The 21,589-nt window shown below is 44.4% G+C and overlaps 1 protein-coding gene across 1 annotated transcript in view; it reads right to left on the bottom strand.

The window, feature by feature from the left end:
- The window catches only part of RCC1L (RCC1 like), a 129,089-nt gene that overhangs the window by 77,314 nt on the left and 30,186 nt on the right, over positions 1-21,589 (bottom strand). The window contains exon 4 of the mRNA XM_078679418.1: positions 14,601-14,667. Within this exon, the coding sequence (XP_078535544.1) occupies positions 14,601-14,667 (67 nt within the window). The remainder of the gene's footprint in view (positions 1-14,600; positions 14,668-21,589) is intronic.

Consider the following 21,589-nt stretch of genomic DNA (forward strand, 5'->3'; position numbering starts at 1 on the left):
TGCTGCACATTCTCCTCCATCGAGAAGAAGAGCCATTTCTACAAATGGCTTTCTCAGTCTCTACCAGTAAATTCAGTAACCTTGAATATTTTGCCTTCTCTTCCCCTTTTTCTATTTTTCATTTCCTCTTATCTCTTTTCCCAGCACTGTTTTTGTGTCGTAATTTGTTGGCTGGCATTTATGTTAAATGGGCATACTTGCCTTTAATGTTTTCTCAACTTTTCGTCTTTTTCATCCTGTGTTTTTATGCCCCTCGGTCATCACATTTCCCTCTTCCTTGCTTTTCTGTCCGGGCCCCCTTCTAAGCAATCTTTCCCTAACCATAAAGAGTAGTCATTCAGCTGCTATTCTTTTTTCAAGTACTGATTCTTTGCATTTTTGAAAGGTTACTTGTACAAGGTATTAAGTCTTTCGAGCTCTTGCTTTTGAGAAGTATTGTTTTGAAGTGATAAAACCGACGCACTGGGATAGTACTTGACATGGCAGCCTGGTTAAAATAGATTGAGGAAGGGGGTTGTCATGCACTTTTCAGCCAGTAACACTACTGGAACCATCAGGTGTTTGTTAAGCCCGACTACTCAGCCGTAAGGGTCTCAAGGCGCTGGGGATGTGGGGGGGTTCGCAGGTTCCAGTCCATCAAGAAGGGGGTCTGTCGTAGAGCCAGGTTTTGAGGTTTCTTGCGAAGATGGGGAGCGATGTTATCTGTCTGAGGTGGAGCGGAAGGTCGTTCCAGGCACTGGCCACGCGGAAGGAGAAGGAGCGGCCTCACGATCTGGTCTTTCTGGTACGGAGGACCATGGCGTAGGATAGCTGGGCTGATCGTAGGGTCCTTTGGGGTGCGTGGAATTTGAGTCGGCTGTTCAGGTATGCTGGTCCTGTGTCGTGGATGGCCTTGTGAGCGTGGGTTAGATTCTTGAAGGCGACTCTAGCTTCGATGGGGAGCCAGTGGAGTGTGTGCAGGTGCTGAGAGATGCAGCAGTGGCTTGGCAGGTTGAGGACCAGTCTTGAAGCGGCGTTTTGGATGTTCTGTAGCTTGCTGGTGAGGTTTTTGTTTATTTCGGCACAGAGTGCATTGCCGTAGTCGAGCCTGCTGGTGACCAGGGGACTCGGCAGGTGGTAAGTGTAGGGTCTGAGAGGAAAGGGGGGAGTCTGACCCGCTGCGTTCTGCTGGAGAGGAAGGAGCGAATCCAGTCGAGGGCCTTGTCTTGGATCCCTGCGTCGTGGAGTCTGCGTATTAGGGTGCGGTTAGAGACTGTGTCGAACGCCGCTGAGAGGTCGAGGAGGATGAAGGCTGCTGTTTCTCCTTTCTCCAGTAAGATACGGATGTTGTCTGTTGCTGACAGGAGGGCGGTTTCAGTACTGTGGTTTTTTTAAGCCGGATTGGGAGGAGTCGAGGATGTTGTGGTCTTCGATGAATGTGGCTAGTTGGTCGTTGATGGGTTTCTCGATGACTTTGGCTGGGAACGGGAGCAGGCAGATGGGTCTGTAGTTTTTGAGGTCGGTGGGGTCAACCAAGGGTTTCTTCAGGAGGGGGTTGATCTCAGCGTGTCTCCAGTCATCAGGGAATGAGGCGGTTGCCAGGGAGCGGTTGATGGTGTGGCAGAGCATGGGTGCGATGGTGTCGGCGGCTCTGTTGTAAATGTGGTGGGGGCAGGGGTCCGTGGGCGCCCTGAAGTGGATTGAATTAGTCGTCTTCAGTGTATCTTCGGTGGTGAGGGCTGTCCAGTTGTTGATCGCTGGCTTCAGGGTGTCAGGGTGGTTGGTGAGGGTTCAGTGTGTTGGTTGTCTTCGTCAAAGTTGTCATAGATGCTCTTGAATTTGTGGTGGAAAAAGGTGCTGAGTTTGTCGCAGAGGTCTTGTGAGGGAGGGATGTCAGTGGACTCGCTAGTGGGTTGGGCGAACTCCTTGATGATGTTGAAGAGTTCTTTGCTGTTGTGTGCAAGAGTGGAGATTCTGTCTTCAATCGCTTTTTTCCTCGTTTTTCTTATGAGTTGGTGGTGGGCGTTGGAGGCGGCTCTGAAGTTGTTGTGGGCTTCTGTGGATTTGGTGTTCCTCCAGGTCTTTTCGAGGCGGCTGCAAGTGCGTCTGGACTCTCGAAGTTTGGTGATGAACCATCTAGCTTTCTTGGCGTGGGTGTTGTTGTTTTTCTTGAGGGGGGCTATGGTGTTGGCGCTGTCGGAGATCCATCTGTACAGGGTTCGGGCTGCAGTGTTGGCGTCGTCGTTTTCCGCGATGGTTGGGGTGGAGTTGCTGAGTTTTGAATTTAGCTGGTCGTCAGTGATTCTGGTCCAGTTTCTTCGCGGGAGCAGGTGCTGGTGACTGTAGATGGTGGGTGTTCTGAAGGTGAAGTGGACGCATCGATGGTAAGTCCATGGGAGTTCGGTGGTGTGGCTGAAGGTGACGGAGTTTCCTGTTGTGAAGAGGGGGTCGAGGGTGTGTCCTGCTGAGTGCGTGGGTTCGGTCACGATATGGCGGAGTCCAATGTTGTGGAGGTTGTCCAGGAGGGATGTGGTGCTGGGGTCCAGTTGGTTGTCGTGGTGGAAGTTGAGGTCTCCCAGTAGGGTGTAGTTGGTGGACGCGATGGCATGCGGGAGATGATGTCCGTGATGGAGTTGGCAAAATGGCCACGGGATCCAGGGGGTCGGTAGGTGAGGGTTCCACGGAGGGTGGAGGTGGGGCTGGTCAGTATCTTGAAGTGAAGGTGTGCCATCAGGTCTGTGGGCTCGTCGGGGAATGTGCTGAGGCGGAGGGTGGATTTGTGCACGATGGCAATTCCTCCTCCAGGGCGGGTGGGGCGGTCCTTCCTGGAGATCTTGTATCCTTGGGGAATGGCGATGGCTGGTCCCGACATGGTGTTGGCCCAGGTTTCGGTAAAGAATGCTACGTCCGGGGTAGTGCTGTCGAGGAGGTCCCAGATTTCGGTTGCGTGTTTGTGGAGGGATCGGACGTTGAGGAGGATGCATTGCAGGGTCTTCGGTTTGGTTGTGTTCTTGCGGGCGGATTGTGCTGGGTCAGTGGTCTTGGCGTTGCTGCGGCTGTGCCGGCAGCGGTGACAGCTGCAGGGTCCATGGGTGTCGGCTGGTGATGCTAGCTTGCAGTTGTTGTTGCGGCCTGGGTTGAGAGCATGGAGTGCAGCTGGGTCGTTGCGTTGGCGGTGCAGAGATCCAGGACTCCTGGCGCTGGTCGCAGTCGGGTCGCGGATGGGCGCAGACGGGCTTGCCTTTGGTGTCGCGGACGCGCAGTGGCCGCCATTAAGTAGGGGTCGGGGAGGGCTGGACACCTGGGAGCGGGCAGGGGAGCTGGATTGGACCGGTTTCACTGGTCGTGCTGAGGGGGAGGGGCAGCGGCGGGGAAAATCGGGCTAAAAAAGCAAAAGGAAAAAGGCAAAAAGAGAGAAAAAAGTGCAAATAATGCAGCAAAAAGTGCAAGAAAGAGTGGAGGAAAGCCTCAGAGGACACAGGAGAGTGAAAGTGGAAGATTGAGATGAGGGTAAAAAACGAGTGAAAAACGGACACAAGAGAGTGAAGGGGGAGCTTGAAATGAGGGGAAAACAACAGAAAATGGAGGTTAAGACCCAGAAGGAGAGTGAAGGGGGAGATAGAATTGATGGAAAAAAACGAGTAAAAAAAGGAAAGAAAAAGCGGAGCAAGAGAATGGCCGGGAGGTCCATCAAAGAGACCTCAACTACAAATGTTGTTTGCAATACAAATTTTAAAAAGGAATTGTACGTTTGTATTTCAACCTGGGTTCTATTTTCATTGATGTGGCTCCATAAAGGTAAAAACACATTAAAGATTAATGTAGTAATAAATGAGATATTACACAAATATAATGAGCTGAATGTGAGAGTGATCACCTATGGTTATGCCCCATTACATCAAACTAAAAACTGTAGCACTGTGTGAAAAACAGAATGGAAGATGGACTAAATGAATCAGGTCCTTCTCTACTGAGGTTACAATGCCAAACACTTAACAAGCATTGGCAATCCCAATAGGTCCTGTTACATGAGGCAGAGGCTTTGCCAAATTTTTTTTTTTAACTGTGCGGCTGATGTGCGCATGGATAAAAGTTACCCAAGAAAAAAGCGGAAAAATAGCCAACAGTGTCCGTATCATATCGCTCTTTTTTCATGCCAGGCAGTAACAACAACAAAAGAAGCAGGGTGGGAGGGGCAACAAGGACAATGAAAGGAGAGAGGGCAGGGAAAAAAAAGATTACTATGAAGCAGCCAGCGGTGTCGACGTAATAGCACTTGTTCTTTTATGGCACGTAGGGAACAACAATCACAACAAGAATGAGGGTGGGTGCTGGTAGCAACGGGCCTAACGGGAAGGAGGAGGGGGTAACATGAACAAAAGCAAGGAGGCAACATGGGCAATGGGAGAGAGGAGGAGGGGAGCAAGGAGTCAGCAAGGACCGAGGATGAGAGCAAGGAAGCAACACAGACAACAGGAGGCGGAGGGTGGGAACAAGGAAGCAACACAGACAACAGGAGGCGGAGGGTGGGAACAAGGAAGCAACACAGACAATGGGAGGGGCGATGGTGGGAGCAAGCAGGACACATGGACAAAGGGAGAGGGGAGTTTGGGAGAAGGTAAGCACGGACAATTGGAAGAGGAAGGATGGGAGCAAGCAGACTCAGACAAAGGGAGGAGGAAGGGCAGGTGGGGGCAAGCAGATTGACAGGTGAAGAACACAGAGAAGAGAAGTACATAATTTACGTGTTCATGATCCAGAGGAGGGATAAAAACATGAAACGGAAGAAAATCTACAACAGCTGACCATTAAGAAAAAAGCTAATAAAAGTGATAGTGAAGCCAACCAATGGCAAGCAATGGGCAGTTTCTAAGCATACTGATGGAAAACGAAAAGTCTCAAAGAAACAGCGCACGCGCTGCCTAAGCAACATCTAAATAGGTAGATCAATATGATGGGTGCCAGCGATGGGCTTACTGGATTCCAACTACAGATAGATTCACTACTTAATGCTAAGGAAAAACAAGTCGTAAATCATCTTTTTTGGGCTCTGCGGACAAAACAAATGTTGATACTTGCTATAGTTAGGCTTTAATGTTGGAATAAATTACATATCTCTTACCGATGTATACACTTAGATCCCAGGGTAGGGAGAAAATCCATCTATCAGGCCATTACTTGATTAAAGCTCTAGATGTGGAACCAACTCTAATTAAGCCGCCTTTTTAGATTCTGGTGTCTAACTGTGGTTTGCTCTACCAACCTTCCAAAAAATAAAACCAGACTTTTTAGTAGGTCAGTTTACCTTTAGCCTGTGTCTTTTAGATATGTAACTAAGAACTTATACAACTCTGCTGTAAAAGCTCTGAGACTGAAATAGATGTAGAACATGAGGGATAGCTCGGCAATCTCGGGTCAAAAGTATATAGCGTCTGTATTACATATGGGATAGCTCTAATATTCAAAACCTGAGCCTTAAATCCTTTTTTTTTTTAAAGTCCTTTGGTTGTCCTTCCACCTCAAATAGTGGCCAAATTGAACTACCTTTTCGTATATAAATCATGTTCAAGTTGCCAGCTTAACTAGGTGCCACAATGAAACATACTAGTATGCCCAAACCATATTTCACCAAAAGGGACCCGGGCAAAGAACTCCAGGTTTAAAAAGCAGAGTTGTAGTCAAAACACAAGGCCATCTTTTAAGGCTCTAGCGCAAAGATTCACAGCATAAAACAGAGGCTGGGGGATTATATGTCAACTTTACACACTAGATCTTTCCCTTTAGCTTATGAAGATTCTACCGTAAGCTAGGCAGTCTCATTACTGTGTCTCTCTCCAGACATCTGCTCCATATAGGGCAATGGAAACTAGAGATACCCTCACCACAACTCTCATAAACAGGATAATTGAACTTTTGCAATTTATGGTAAAACTGTAATACTGGGATTGATATATCCAATATTCTCATACACTAGTGCATTACATGTGCCCCCATCCTCCAAAATCCATTACTAGTTAGGAATAGATGTAAATAGTTGAATAACAAACCTCCCCTAGCATACAGTCATTTAGATGCCATTTGCCTTTAAGCAGATTGGTACTACATTTGATCGTCAATGCTTTTCTTTAAGTTATCAATCAGGCCAATGAATGTAGCAAAATGAATAGTACCTGAAGAACGTTTCTGAAACCCTTTATGAGACAAAAGAAAAAAAAACTAAGACATTAGTGTAAAGCAAGACTAACTAAGGATCTTAGGAGCCAAAGCATCATTCAACAGTAGTGTAGGAAATGCCCATCTTTTGTGTGGGGTACCCTTCAGGTTTTTTGCCTTGACTTTTTTTGCTGGATGTAAAACTGTAAGCAGATAAAACCCCCTTGCAACAGGCATATTTAGCGTACCTATAAGTCCCTAGTATACGGTACAAGGTGTACCAAGGTCCTGTAAGTTAAATGTCTCTATTGGGCTACAGCACCCATTGTGGCACCCACGTCAGTGAGTGAAAACATGATTACAGACCTACTATTTGTAGCCTTGCTATGCAGTTTGAAATCTGAAAATACGACCTGTCAAGATAACTCCTTTTAAATATTGATACATCACCCATAATTAGGTCATACTGCCCATAAGGCAGGGTACATGGTATTTAAAATTATAGCATGTATTGGTTTAATTTTAAACAATTCTGGTTAGGGAGGGCCCTGGAGCCACCAACTCTCTCCCCCCCCTCACACACACACACACCACACAAACATTGGTACAAGACGTAATTGTGGACCCACAGTATCCTCCTCAGTACACTACTGGGACTGTGGAACACCAGAGTAGGACTGAAATTGATGTCCGAGACCTGAGAAGAGCCTAGAAGACTGGACCTGCTCGCCCTCTTGTACCCAGTTCAAAGAAGTCGACTGCAAAGGTCATTAAGCTTACTTTCTGTTCAAGCCACATGCACACTACAGGCTACGAGAGGCCTTTCCTGCAACTGCCAGGTTGACCAGTTCCAGCTAGACCTGCCTTGGACCCTACTGGTGGCTTCTACAGGAGTGAGTCTTGACCCCATCCCCCTCCAACTGAGGTCCCCAATGTCCTGAATCTATTAACTGTGTCAAGGTGTACTCCTCCTAACATACCCTGAAACCTGGTACTTAGATACTTTTTGGATCCAAAGACCTCAGCAGGAGCAGAACCCACCTACCAAGTCAATACGTTAAAGGTGTGTTGTCGCTGGGCTAAAGATTCAGGTTGCTTTTCCACAGCAGCAAATCCAATTCAATGGGACATCATGGAGGTATTTGGTTCATGGATCACTTTTTCCGCAGCATGCAGACTACATCTTTGCCTCGCTGGAATAATCCGAGCTCCAAAATAGTGACGAGGTCCAAATGTAGAAATCTTCAGCAGGAGAATGCGACAAAAGTTTTCGGTCGGGAAGGGACCTTCCCTGTGTGCGATATTCAAATTTCTCCCGCTCTGAGTTATCCTCCCAAAAGTCAACGGCTTCACCAGGATATCATCCAGCGGCTATTAGACGCCATGAAGCCCTCTTCCGCCACAGCCCCGCTGATGATGTTTGACTTACATTTCAGAGACTAAGTCCACAGGTAAAACAGCCGAAAAGGTCGTACCTGGTTTATGTATCTGACCAGCACCCCATCTCAATCAGCCTTAATTTGTATCTAGGTATTGGTCAATCGCAACTAGTTGACTACAGTTGGCAATTAATTCTTTTTGGAGCTATTTTGAACTTAAACTTTAAAGATTTATATCCTTGGTTCCCTTGATTGGGTTTCCGTGGTTTCGGTGTCATTTGATTCATTTATATTGACTCTACTTTTCTAAATTGTTTTTGTGGGATTTTTCTTATGCTGCACATTAACTTTATAACTGTATTGATACTCAGTAAATACTTTAGACATTGCTTCCAAGTTCAGCCTGTTCGCTCGACAAAGCTTAGAGGTACTGATGTTTACTGGAGATTTACCAAGATATCAGGTGACTCAATATTAGACCTATGTGTTGGCATGTACCATAAGTTTTGAAGTCAACTTGGTCTTAGCATGTTTAGAGTATTTCTAAAACCCAATTTGCATTGCAATTAGAAATCATGCGCTTAAATGCAGTGACCCCTCAAAGCTTTCAGAAATCAACATTTCTTCAATCACAACAGGATGGTGTTGAGGCCACTCTTCACAACTTCATACATACCAAAGCAGTTCCTACCATGTCTATGCCTAACACCCCTCTGAAGCTTACTTTTACCTCATAACAATTCAACATCTATTTATTTTCTGTGGGCTATAGGAAAAAGTTGCAACTGACTAATTTAATTATTATTCCAATGCCTGTGGTAACTGATATACCACTAAATACTAATGGGATTCTCCCAGAAAAAGTCATGGATCTGGGAATCTATACAGTATAAGCAACACTGGGTCCTGACATATCCTTTCAGCCCACCTAAAGGGCACAGGACTGAAGAAATCAATTCAAATGGTCATACAGAGAGTTATTTTATAATTAGATTATTGTCACAGAGAGAAAGACCAAAGACAACAATGTTTATATGAAAAAATCTTATCTTTATATATTCTTCATAAAAAACAGTATTTAATCAATCATTATAACAAAAGGCGGTTGTCAGAAGAGAAGTGAAAAGGAAGTGCTCAAGTGCAATGTGATTGTGAAAGAAAAAATAAGAAGCAAAGATACCCTACTTCATATATACAATGTAATGTACTGTAATGTAATGTACAATGCTCGAACACAAATGGAGGTTAACAAGAACTCAAGAGACGAGGATGGTATACAAGAAAGAACTTTCGCAATACACTAAAGCCATTAGGAAGGCAAAAAAGGACTATTTTTCTCGTCTCGTAGAATTATAGAAAATAAAGACTCCTCCAAAGAGCTTTTTAAAATAGTAAAAGAGCTATGCAGTCCTACCAGTCTCTCATCTAATCTGACTCCCTCACAAGTAGGATGCGACAAAATGAATAACTTACTCTGCGAAAAAATAGACAAGATCTACTCATCATTTCCCAACCCTAAATCGGGCAGCCCGGTGAACCCCGAGCCATCCACCTCCCAAGCATGCTGTACTAGCTTTGGCCCATTCTCTGAAGAGGAAGTGGGCAAAGCGATGCTTGAAATCAAATCTGGCCCCCCCCTGGACCCTTGCCCTCATCATATTTTCCGGCAACTTATCCCTTTAATCTGCCCTGCGGTGACTCAAGTACTGAATCACTCGCTAGAAGCTGCAGAATTCCCATCCAGCTGGAAGAACGCCACAGTCACCCCCCTTCTAAAAAAAGCAGGCTTAGATATCAACAACCCGGCCAACTACAGACCCATATCCCAACTTCCCTATCTGTCGAAAGTCCTAGAGAAACTGGTCAACAGGCAACTGGCCAGTTTTCTCGAAGCTAACAACCTGCTGGATATCACACAAACGGGTTTTAGGGCCAACAACAGCACGGAAACAACACTCCTGGCCGTGCTGGATAACATCAGAATGCATGTAGATCAGGGGAAAACAGTTGCCCTAATACTGTTGGATCTCTCGGCGGCATTCAACACCGTCCCACACAATCTGCTCCTGGAAACCTTAGCATCTAGGGGCATTAGGGACAGAGCACTGGGATGGCTGCGGTCTTTCCTATCGGATAGATCGCAATCAGTGCACATGGGCAAGTTCCCATCCCCACGCCGGAACATCAAATACGGGGTCCCACAGGGGGCCTCGCTAAGCCCAACTTTGTTCAACGTTTTTGTGTCTTCCCTGGCTGGAATAGGCAGAAAGTGGGGTGTCGAAATCTGTTCCTATGCCGACGACACTCAACTAACTGTAATCTTGGATGAGAAGAACAACCCCAAAGACAGGTTACTAAACTGTCTCTCTGAATTGGCTGAATGGATGCACAAGCACTGCCTTAAACTAAACGCAGACAAATCAGAGATACTGCTGTTCGGAGGTCACACTCAATTGTGGAACGACAGCTGGTGGCCAGAAGCCCTGGGTACTCCACCTGCTCCGACACCAACAGCAAGGAATCTTGGAATAACAATCGACACCTCCCTATCCATGAAAACCCATGTAGCTGCCATATGCGGCAAAGGCTTTGCAATATTAAAAATGCTTAAAAGAGTCTTTCCCTGGATTCCAATAGACTGCAGAAAGATCCTAGTCCAGTCTCTCTTGATGAGTAGGCTGAACTATGGAAACTCCCTGTTCGTAGGCATGGCAGAGTATCTCTTCACCAAGCTCCAAATGGTGCAGAACGCAGCGGCCAAGGCTATTTGCTTGAAAAGAAAATTTGACTCAGCCAAGAGCTGTTTGCGTGATCTCCATTGGTTGCCAATGAAGCAAAGAGCAACTTTTAAAATGATGTGTATCACACATAGAGCGCTGCACAAGACAGGCCCTCTCATCCTCAGAAACAGGATTCGGTTCTATGCTCCCACCAGGAACCTCCGCTCTCAATTCTCGGCACGTGCCAGAACCCTTCGACTAAAGAGAGCCAGGATGGGTGAGCGAGCCTTCTCCCACATCGCTGCAATCAAGTGGAACGAACTGCCTATGGCCCTCCGACTCACAGAATGCCACTTGGCATTTAGGAAACATCTAAAAACTTTCCTCTTCCCCCATCCAGATTAATCCAACTCGACCTATGCCAACTGTCCATGCACTTTAGCAATCATAGCGCCGTGATATCCTACTTGGATGATTGTTAGCGCTTTATAAGAAAATAAAATAAAATAAATAAATAAATAATGTAATGTAAATATGTAAATATGATTTATAAAGCGCAGTTCATGCCCGAGGGCATCTTGGAGCTATAAAAGTCTGAACTAAGGCAGCAACAGTGTCCACTACGGTTTGAGCAAGTGGATAGGATGCTTTTTCAAATTGGTTTGAAGAGCTAGGTTTTAGGGCTTTTCTGAAACGGAGTAAGGAAGGGGCTGTTTTTAGAGTCAGTGGCTACAACACTGTTTGGATTAGGTGATTCGGTCGACCGAACCAATGTTGGGCCTGTATAAAATATCAATCCACTTTCCTAACCTTCCCATTGAGCCAGGGTCAACAAATAGTAATGCAGGCCAAAGAAAGAGGATGTTGACGTTTCTACCGGTCTTGCCCGATAATGGTAATTTCTACCTCCGCATGGGGGTCAATATCTGGACATAAGGACAACTGTTACATGAGCCTGGGCATATTGATAATTTATATGTTGTCCAAGTCGGATAGTTCTTTATTTGTAGAAAATCTGAAAAGGTGGTCCCCACGAAAGGGGTGAAGGGGCCCCCTACGATGCCTCCAAAAATGTATATATTGCAAGATAAGTAGCCGGTGAGATCAATTGTCTCTTGTTACACGATCAACTCACCAGATAATTCTTTGTAAATGCCTCCAAAGGGGCCTTAGTTTAAAAAATGTGGAGAATAAAATAATCCTTCCAAGAGGGGCCGAATACCCATCACCGTCAAGATCCCCACATTGCTGCGTTAGCACATGAATCCTGAAATTCTAGTCCACATTGAAATGAAGCCGGCTCACTCCTGTCGTGGGGAAAAAGGAATTTGCTAAAAAAAAGTCAAGAATAATGTTCCCATTGATCTGGAGGTAGAAATCTTGCATATCTACATTTCCAGAAGCTCAAACAAGGTAACAGCTGCAGGGTGGATAGATGGCAGGTGTAAATTACTAAGAGACATATATGATGATGATGATAATAATAATAATAATAATAATAATAATAATAATAGATATTTATAGAGCGCGCAGCTACTTCAACTGAGGTGTCTCGGCGTTAACGTGGATAACAACATAACCATGCCAGCGGATAACTAATCTCTGCGGGTAAACAGCCATATGAAAGAGATAACTCTATAACATTTGAAGCCAAAGATTCACACTTGGAAAAAAGTCAATTTCTAAGGTTTTCTACAATCAAAAAGACCATAAGACTTACATGGGATGTTCCTTGGGTCACTCTAAATCAATCACAATGATGAACACTGCTAATCTGTCACAGGGTGGGAGAACGATTTCTAGCATTTATACATAACTTTCCCAGGACCACTCGCAAACTCCTCTCACAGTTCAGGGAAAGTGGGAACAAGATAACGGGGCACTGTAAAATAGATGCAGAATGGACCAGGATACTGTGGTACAATAAAACGCTGCCTAGAAATGCAAGGTTAAGCCTCACACAATGCAAGATATTACTCAGTGCATACCTTATTCTACACAAAATGTACCTAACCAGATCACAGGAATGTCTGAGGCTCCACCAAGGCAATGCAGACTTGTTACATCTGATATGGGCATGTCCTGTGGTGGCTGAATATTGCGAGCAGGTAGTGACTGTTGTAAATAATGCAGAAGAGAGCAACATTACACAATCAATGGCAAACTGCCTATTGGACTTACACTCTAAATCGTGCTAGTTCTGCAGTAAGGAATTGCTGAGATTTATTTGTCCTTCAAAAATCCATAACTCCCGTCATATGTATCTGATTGTGTTTGTTTTAGTGTCTAAATTAATATAAAAATCTCCTTTATTTTTTATAAATTGGCGTTGGATTTCTATTGAGTCTTGCCAATAACTTATCATCCAAGTAAGTACTCTCAAATGCTTAACACATGATCCCCTAGTAAAGCCTTACTGTCCTTTGACACTATACCAGGACTGAGCTAAGGATTTATTTTGTGAATCCAAGGACCATCGTTGGGGTATACCAAGAGTATTGCGTACTGAAGCTTAACTAGCATCACTACATAATACACCACTTTCCTGCAGGTATGATATGAAATTATTTCACTGGAGAGAATAACAAGATCACTTTTGGTGCTTCAAACGACAGTGTAGCAGTGGGAAATTCTTGAAGTTTGTTTTAATGTCTTAGCCTCAGGCTCCCATCAATTATGTTCTTCTGTCATCTCTTATTCTAGAGTTATGTCTTCTAGGAACGGATGTCCTTTACTTCATCGTACGTTTTAGTGGCACAATTGATCCTATGGGTTCGTCTAAATATGGAATAAGAGCTATTACATATTACTGCAAAGTTAAAGTTGTACCAGCATTTCAGTGAGACTGCTCCTAGATGTTTCACAAGTTCAGAGTTTTGCTTTATCTTTTCTGCCCACTTGCTTTAATCGTCAATATGTGTTATTCTTTTTGCTCATCCTTGTCCTTTCACTGTTCAGCAAATCATATCTGTATAGACTGCTGGTTGCAACAAAATATGACCAAAGGAGAAAGACAGAGTGAGCTTCAGAGAGAGACCAAGAAAGGTAGAGGGAGCAAGTGAATGAGAGTGCACCAGAGACAAACACATAGAGCGAGAGAGAAGGTACACTTATATGGCGTGCAATTAAAGCGGGAGATTTGTCAGTGTTTCTATCTGCAAAACTCAGAGACTCAGTTGTAAACCAACATCTGTCACTGCATAGTTTTTTTACTACAAATCCCGTGCTTTGAAACAGGACGTGGGAAGGTGTTGTTGAGGTGCATCATTGTCCTAAGACTTAACTTGCTGGAGACCCGAGTAAGAGCTACGTTTGCCCATGACTTATGGAAGCAATTACTACGTCAAAAACATCAGTGTACTTAGAAAGCTTTTAATTAAAACAAATACCCATTGTGTTCTCAATCGTCACCCTCACAGTGAAAAAGCATATTGAGTAAGTAATATGTCTTTTTTTCCACATACATATTTGAGATCTATGTGGTGTGATGAGCCGTATCACAACAAAACAGAAACATGCCTTCACATTAAGATATTAGAATTCATATTCCAAAGACTTGCATTGCAATTTTCAAGAAGGTTTCAGTGGCAAGCGTTTAAGAGTTGACCTGGAAGGTAAAGCAACATGAAAACTATCTAAATTTGCCAAACTTAAAAAAAAAATTAGAAGTACCCCTTGTTTTGCCTGATGTTTCACACTGCACTTATGTGTTTTCCTTTCTCATGTATGTGCGGTTTAATTAACAATAAATATTTTTATCATAACCTTTTACAATGTTCAGTGTACTGATAACAGTTGTGTAAAGCTACGTTATTACAATTTGAAACTATTTCACGATAAAAACGGTGCTCTAGCTCACATCAAGACAGTTTAGTGTTTTTCTCTACATTACTTGTGCGTCACAAAAATAATAAGTACTCTTTGACAACTAAGATTACCTTTTGGATTGTGTAGCATTTGTAGGTGTATTGTCTGTGCAACTAGCATTATGTATCAGTACTATTAGTATGTTATTAGAAATGGAAGAATCCTCATATCGAGCACAGCGAAAAGGTTTCACATGTTCCTTAGTCTTCTTTCAAAAATAATGACTGAAGCTCCAAAATCCAATATATTCATATGTTTTTAATTTATATTAAAGAGCCCCTTCTGACAAAAGATGTGTTCTCAGATTTCCAGACCTGACCCACTAGTGTGATAAACAATAAGGTTGTGTCATAAATGAAGTGTTGCACACCTGCAGTAAGTTCTACTTCAGATGTTGATCGAAATGTTAAAATGAAAATACTGTGTTGTAGGAATCATGGTTTGATGTGTAAATATACAAGGAAATGACTTTAAATTGAAGCACGCTCCTCTTGCATTGTACCTGTAAACTTCACCTTCCATAATCTTCCTTCCACACTGGCCATAGGAATTATTGCCCATGCTGAAAACTGCCAAAAAAAAACAAGAACATGCGAGTCACATGCATATGAAGAACAAATGGACATTAATAACTTTGAGAACAATCCTATTATACTTGGGTGCATGTATATCAAGGTACCCTTTGAATAGCCCAAGATAAAGAATATTTTGCTTCTAAGGAGCACGTATATCTCTGTAAAGCGTTGCCAGAAATCACTTTAAGGTTAATACACAAATGCATAAATATACTTTAGGTAGCCGCCTTGATAAAAATTACTTAAGGTTTTAAAAATCTATGGGTCTCACTATCCACTTTTGTGAACCTTTCAATTATCTGAACTTATCATTTTACTTTTATCATTCATTAGCAAGCACAGAGCACACTTTCAACTCACATCTTCTTCAATACTGTCAAAGATGTCCAATTTCTAATGACTAATGCATGTACTCCGAGCAAGTCACTGTCTATTTTAAAATGCCTCATCTGTGAAATAAACCAAACACACTTTACAACAAACACAATCAATGACACTCTTGCACCATGATGAATGAGGTCCCAGTAAATTGAAACACTTTCATTTAAACCAGGAACTTGCCGACTTAGCGACAGACACTAGGAACGAGTTAACACAGTATGCACCTGCCTCATAAAACTAGAACCACCACTTAACCACCACCATCCCTCAGCAAGGATGTTAAATACCATCAGTACTAACCAGACAAATTGCAACTCTACAGAGCTGTCATTTATATGAAGAGCATTAAGTGGTCAGCAGACAAAACCTCTCCCAAAGGAAGTTATGCCAACTGCCTAATAAGGCTGATGCCCAGACAAATTTTCAATGCCCAACCCTCTCTCCTCAGTATTCCTTGCTCTGTCACTGCATAACCTTTATACCTCTTCATGAGGACCAGAGCAAGAGAAAAAACTAAACCTAATCAATTGCTCTATTCTGGGTAACCAGGCTGTTAAAATGACGAGGGCAGACAGGACACAGAAGCAAGAGCGAAGTTTGGCTGCAACTATGGACATAAGCACGAGGGTGCACACCATTGACGCAAATGACAATCAACAAATGCAAATCCCTCACAGCAGTACGAGGATATACTACAAAGCAAAACAAATAATCTATTCAAACTGCAACCTCCCACTGCAACCTCCCACCAACATATACAAACACACACAAAACATACCAATCACCTTTACATACAGCAAAACTTTCCGCAAATCCCTGAAAAGAGCCGAAATAAAGCTTCTTCCACCAAAACGTATGCCTCACATTCAGAATAGCAAAGGACTCCAAATTTGACCCATCCACCATAATGAAGCCAATATAGACACTTTTTCCCCAAACAGATCAATCACTTGGGTAATTTTAAGTGAGTGATAGGTCCATGGAAGGGAACATACACAATATCTCAATTCCAGTGTGCATGTGTAATCGACTTTCCACTAAAATAAACAGATCACTTGCAATGCAAGCAAAAGCCTTGGGACACTGGGACTGTTCCAACACATACAGGACACACAGTCACCTTACCGGGCTCCACCCTGCACAGGCCCAGGCTTATGCCTCATTCTCCCTTCCACTTGACCAGAAGAGGAACTGGCATGCACCACCAACCTCCGCCTAACGAGGCACCCACCAGTTTAAACTGCTGCCGTAACCAATTACTGGCTCCAAACGCTGATCACAGCATCCTCCCCTCAACCTGTCTGGGTCTCTTACCGCAGTCTTGTCCTTGGCCAGGCCCTACATCACTTCAGCGCCTCCTTAGTGGTAGAAAGGGCTACATAAATGACACTAAAGTACAAGACAATCACTGGACAGCTGTCACCAAACACCTCCCTTTCCTCTTCTCCCCCAAAGTCTCATTGTCATTCACCATGTCCCACATGCTGCACATCCAAGTCTTCAAAAACAATGTCTGCCTACAGCTAAAGTGAAATTTGACAATTTTCAGATAATGTGGAAGGCCATGGACAAGGAGGAATTCTACCATTCTTGATCAGACTTGTAGAAATAAAGAGAGTCAAAGCCCTTTGTAGATTTAATAAACTAACCTACAATCTTCTAGGATGTGCATTTTTCATCCATTTATTAAAGCAGAAGGGACTGTTGGACGCAAACAAGGTGGCTACGCACACAAGGTGGCTACTATAGGCAGAAACGAACTAGCTGTAAGTTTCATGATAATGGTGAGCCCAGGTGAAAGGTGGATGAAATGCAAAGGAATATTAGCACAAAAATCTGAAGACACACTAAGGGCAGTGGCTCCACAGATATCAACTGAAAAAACACAGCAGGAATGGAAGATCCCGTGGCAGCAAAGGATTGGATCTAGAGTATATCTACGTTTTAATTAAAGATTTACCTTGAAACTATATTGTTCAACCAATGCATTGGAGTGTTTCCAAATGTGGCATCCCTAGCCACTTTTAGGGATGCATCCTAGCCATGCCAAGCCCTAAACGGACCAGTGACAAGGGAAGTTGTAGCACAACAATGTAGGGCCATGACTCATGGGGGAAATTCTTCTTGTGGAATCAATAAAAGAAAATACTTTGGTGTACTAGTAAAAGAAGATAATGAGAGATGATGTGATTCTTGAATAAAGTTTAAACTCAAAAAAAAAAACACACACAAAAAAACACATAGTGGATACCCAACATGATAGACGCCTACACTGTCCCAAAGTGATTAATTAACATGTTCGAAATTTTGGCAAAAAAACTCGGGTATACTGAAAATAATCAAAGGAATGTGTGAAAGTGGGGGGATGGGAATATTGATTTTGATGTGATGCAAAAATGGTTAGAGGAGAGTGAAGAAACGGTGTAGGTAGGAAACCCAGGTGTGCAAGGGTAGGCTACTGTGACTCAAGTAAAGCCCATGCCACAGATCATTTTACAGCTTCACTGTACACAGATGCAAGAATGCTGGCATAGATGGGAATTGAAACTCCAGAAACAGCATACAGCTGGTCGCCATTTCTCAAAACAGCAATGCACATAAAGAGACACAGGTGCTTCGAATATTTTTATTTTTTGAAACGTCCTCAATGGTAATGAAAAAGCTTATTTCAAAAATAAAATAAAAGACAAATTGGTGTTAAAGTTCTTCTTTAATCTGTCAGATTATAGAGGGTTAAAATGTGACCAAGAAACAAACAAGACGTTTCCCCCTCGCAAAAGTAAACATTGTCTTTTATTTTATATCAACTACCCATCTCTAGTACTTGCTGATCAAAACGGATACGGACCGGCCCGCAATACCTTGTACAATTTGCAGCGTTTCTTCAGAGAGGCAAAATACTCAGTAGATCGGTGTTTTGAATAAGCCAACTAGGCTAGATGAATAGTTAGTGTATTAATACGTATTACCCGAATTTTTGAAGTGACCTAAAGTATTGAGTTTGGTCTCAGAAACTATTGGACTAGGATAGAGCTAAATATGTATTCTTAAGGGCACGCCATGGGAGGGCAAGAGCCTACAGGGCAGTGCATCACTTTTATATATTAAGGAGGACAGGGCCTTGGCATGGAAAAACAAAAATCCCTCCAACCACATTGCACGCTTATGGGTGTGGGGGAGAGTGGAGGAGGCAGAACAAGCGCCACAGTTGTTTGATTGGGAAAAGGATATGGACTGGTGTATGCTAGCAGAGAAGTTGGTGTATTAAGGTCTGGGATGGCCCCAGAAATGGACTAAAGTTTGGTGACGTTGGAATGTATATCAGGGATATATCTGTGATCAGATCGGTTCAAAAGTGGGGGAGGGGCCAATGTCCGTTACAGGGCGATTTGACTTACACCTTTATTCAAGCGGCGGACGTGGGAGGTGGAACTGCTTCTTAATGGCTAATGCGGAGACATTGATGTTGGACTTAAAAGACAAAGTGTGACTGGACTTACTACGTGAATTTTCTCTTCTAGAACATGTTGGGACGCCTAAACTACACTGCGATCTCAGCACGCACACATTAAACCTCAGATAGGCCTGGAAGACTGCTGGCATGGCTGCTCCGCCAGTAACAACCAAGACACCTCATACATTCAATATGCACAATAGTGGGTCGCATAGTGCATACACAACAAGAAATGCACACAGAAATGATAAGGCACTAGGCCGCACTTTACAAATCTACCACCCACCACGACCAGATACAGGTGAGCGCCTTTCCGGAAACCGTACACCTGCCCACCATAACACCCGAGCAATGCAGGACGATCCAATTACACCTGACGAGATTCAAACGGCTATAACAACCCTAGCAACAGGGAAGACCCTTGGTCTAGATGGCCTACCCGCAGAGTATTAAACCGCCTATGCAGCATCCTTGACCCCGCACCTACATGCCCTGTAAGGCGCTGTCCTGGAGGGACTTGCCCTCCCGAAATCATTAAATGAAAATGTAAATTGATACTTGTATAGCGCACTACTCACCCGCAAGGGTCTCAAGGCGCTTGTACGAATACCGCTGTGGAACCCATCTTGGCTTTCCCTGTGAGGTGTCCACTCCTGGGCACCCCCAAGGTGGAGGCCAGGCATCCTTAGCGTTGTGGGGGCCGTTGTGGAGATTAAGCAAGCCATTGCCCAGAGTTGCAGAGTGGGACTCCATGATTGGAATAGGCACTGAGGCGAGAATTATCAGGTCCGTGGAATTTTGAGCCCAAGACCCGCCGAGGCGGGGAATTGAACCCTGGTCCCGGGCTAGACCTATGCATCAGGGTCTGCCGCTCTAACCATTGAGCCACACTTCTCCACTGAGACTAGGCTCGGTTAGTCTCGCTCCCAGACACCTGAAAGACCTGGGCTCATACCGCCCCTTGGCCTTACTAAATACAAACTACAAAATATTCACGAAACTATTAGCCGACCGGCTGGCGCCCCTGTTCCCATCTGTAGTACTTGCTGACCAAAACGGATATGGACCGGCTCGCAATACCTTGTACAATTTGCGGCGTTTCTTCAGAGAGGCAAAATACTCAGTAGATCGGTGGCCTGCTCCGGCTGTCTCTGCAATAGACCTGGAGAAGGCATTCAATACTGTAGAATGGGGATATCTGTTCGATGTGCTACTGCGCTACGGAATTGGGGACGCTTTCCTCACCATGGTCAAACTGTTATATAATGGGCCAACGATGAGAGTGCAGACAGGACCTTACATTTTGGATCCAATCAGAGTAAAGCGAGGGACTAGGCAGTGCTGCCCATTATCCCCGCTGCTGTTCTCCCTAACTATCGAGCCCCTGGCTGCAGCCATTCGTCTACAAGGAGAAGATTGGGGAATGCCACTGGGAGACGGCACACACGCTATCTTACTATATGCTGATGATCTCCTTATATATGTTAGAGACATACAATCCATTCGTCCACTGCACTGTCAAGATAAAGGGGCACGCATCCAAGTTGTGCCTATATCCGTTCGATAAAAGGTGCCGACCCAAGATATGTACTCAATGTCTGCACAAACTGGCAGACAGATACATTACGATACCTGGGAGTCAGAGTCCTCCATCATCAGGATGACTTATTTGCCAGTAACATAAATTAAGCGGTGACGTTCATAAGCTCACAGATGCTGTTCTGTAGCATGCGCCCTTTGATGGTTACAGACCGTGTAGAAAGTGGTAGTGTTACTGTGCTAACCTGCCCCTATACATACTGCCACCCTTTTTCCGAAATCTAAAGGGGGCGATAAGGAGGTTCATCTGGGGAAATTCCCGTAGCAGAGTAGCTCTCCGGAAACTTTATCTGCCAACCAACCAAAGGGGCTTGGCACTACCTAACCAAGAACAGTATTACCTTGCCGCCCAACTGCCTTGGTCCCTCAGCGCCCTCCTGACTCTGTTCCACCCATGCCATCAAGAAAAAGCGCCAACCCGACTAATGCTCAATGTGGCGTACTGCTGCTACAGCAAGTGTTTGTACATCACACGTCACAACGCTGTATGCACCAGCATTGCCACTGTTGGGCACACCCAGGTGCACATGGCCATCAGACCATCAGAGCTGCAGCACTGGGAGGAGGAGGATCCAAGATATAGGAGATCTATATCGCGATGGCGCCCTGTTATTGTTTGATGTTTTAATAGAGGAAAACGGACTCTCACCAGGTCAGTTATTATTACACCGAGCACTTATAACAACATTAAAAAAACACTGGGGCGACTGGACCCAGGAACCCCTGATGCACTTAACAACACAATATATCCATGTTATGGGACAGGGCTGGCACCTCACCAGATGGTTTACTACATCTCTTGGGCAGCACATGTCGAAAGCGCTATCGCCCTTACGACACAGCTGGTTAGGGGATCTACAGTGCCCTTTACAGACGCTGAGGGGGCCATGGTGCTAGAAGGTCCTGACGTAGTGCCACGGAACACGCGCACGGAACACGCGCTTCTGATTCATACAATACTATATAATGCAAAGAGCGTATCTCACCCGGCCAAGATTAATAAATATTTTAACCGAATAGATGCAGGTTGTCCACGATGCCATGCCATAGGTGCAGATTTACTACACATGCTGTGGAACTGCCCGCGCCTCTTGGAATACTGGACAACAGTAACTAACATCCTAGCTCGATGTATGGAGCGCACGTGCCCCTAGAGTGGACAACGTGGGTCCTACATATTTATCACAAAAGCAAAAGTCAAAAAGTAACCTCTCGCTTCATTGCACTAGGGAAAACGATGAATCACAAAACGGTGGAAGTCCGCTGAACCTCCCAGGGCACAGGCTTGGAGAAGTTCCTTGCTAGTGTGGGCCACAGCAGAAAGTATTGTGCTACGCAGAGAAGATGCGCTGGGCCTCTGCAAGATCCCGATTGCAGCACACTGTAATGCGATACTGTGTGACCTACAGAGACAAGATGCCAACAATGATGACATGCTGACACTCACAACCAACAGACAAAGAGAATCAGATGACATAAGTT

This window comes from Lissotriton helveticus, chromosome 3_1, assembly GCF_964261635.1.
Source record: "Lissotriton helveticus chromosome 3_1, aLisHel1.1, whole genome shotgun sequence".
Classification (NCBI taxonomy): Eukaryota; Metazoa; Chordata; class Amphibia; order Caudata; family Salamandridae; genus Lissotriton; species Lissotriton helveticus.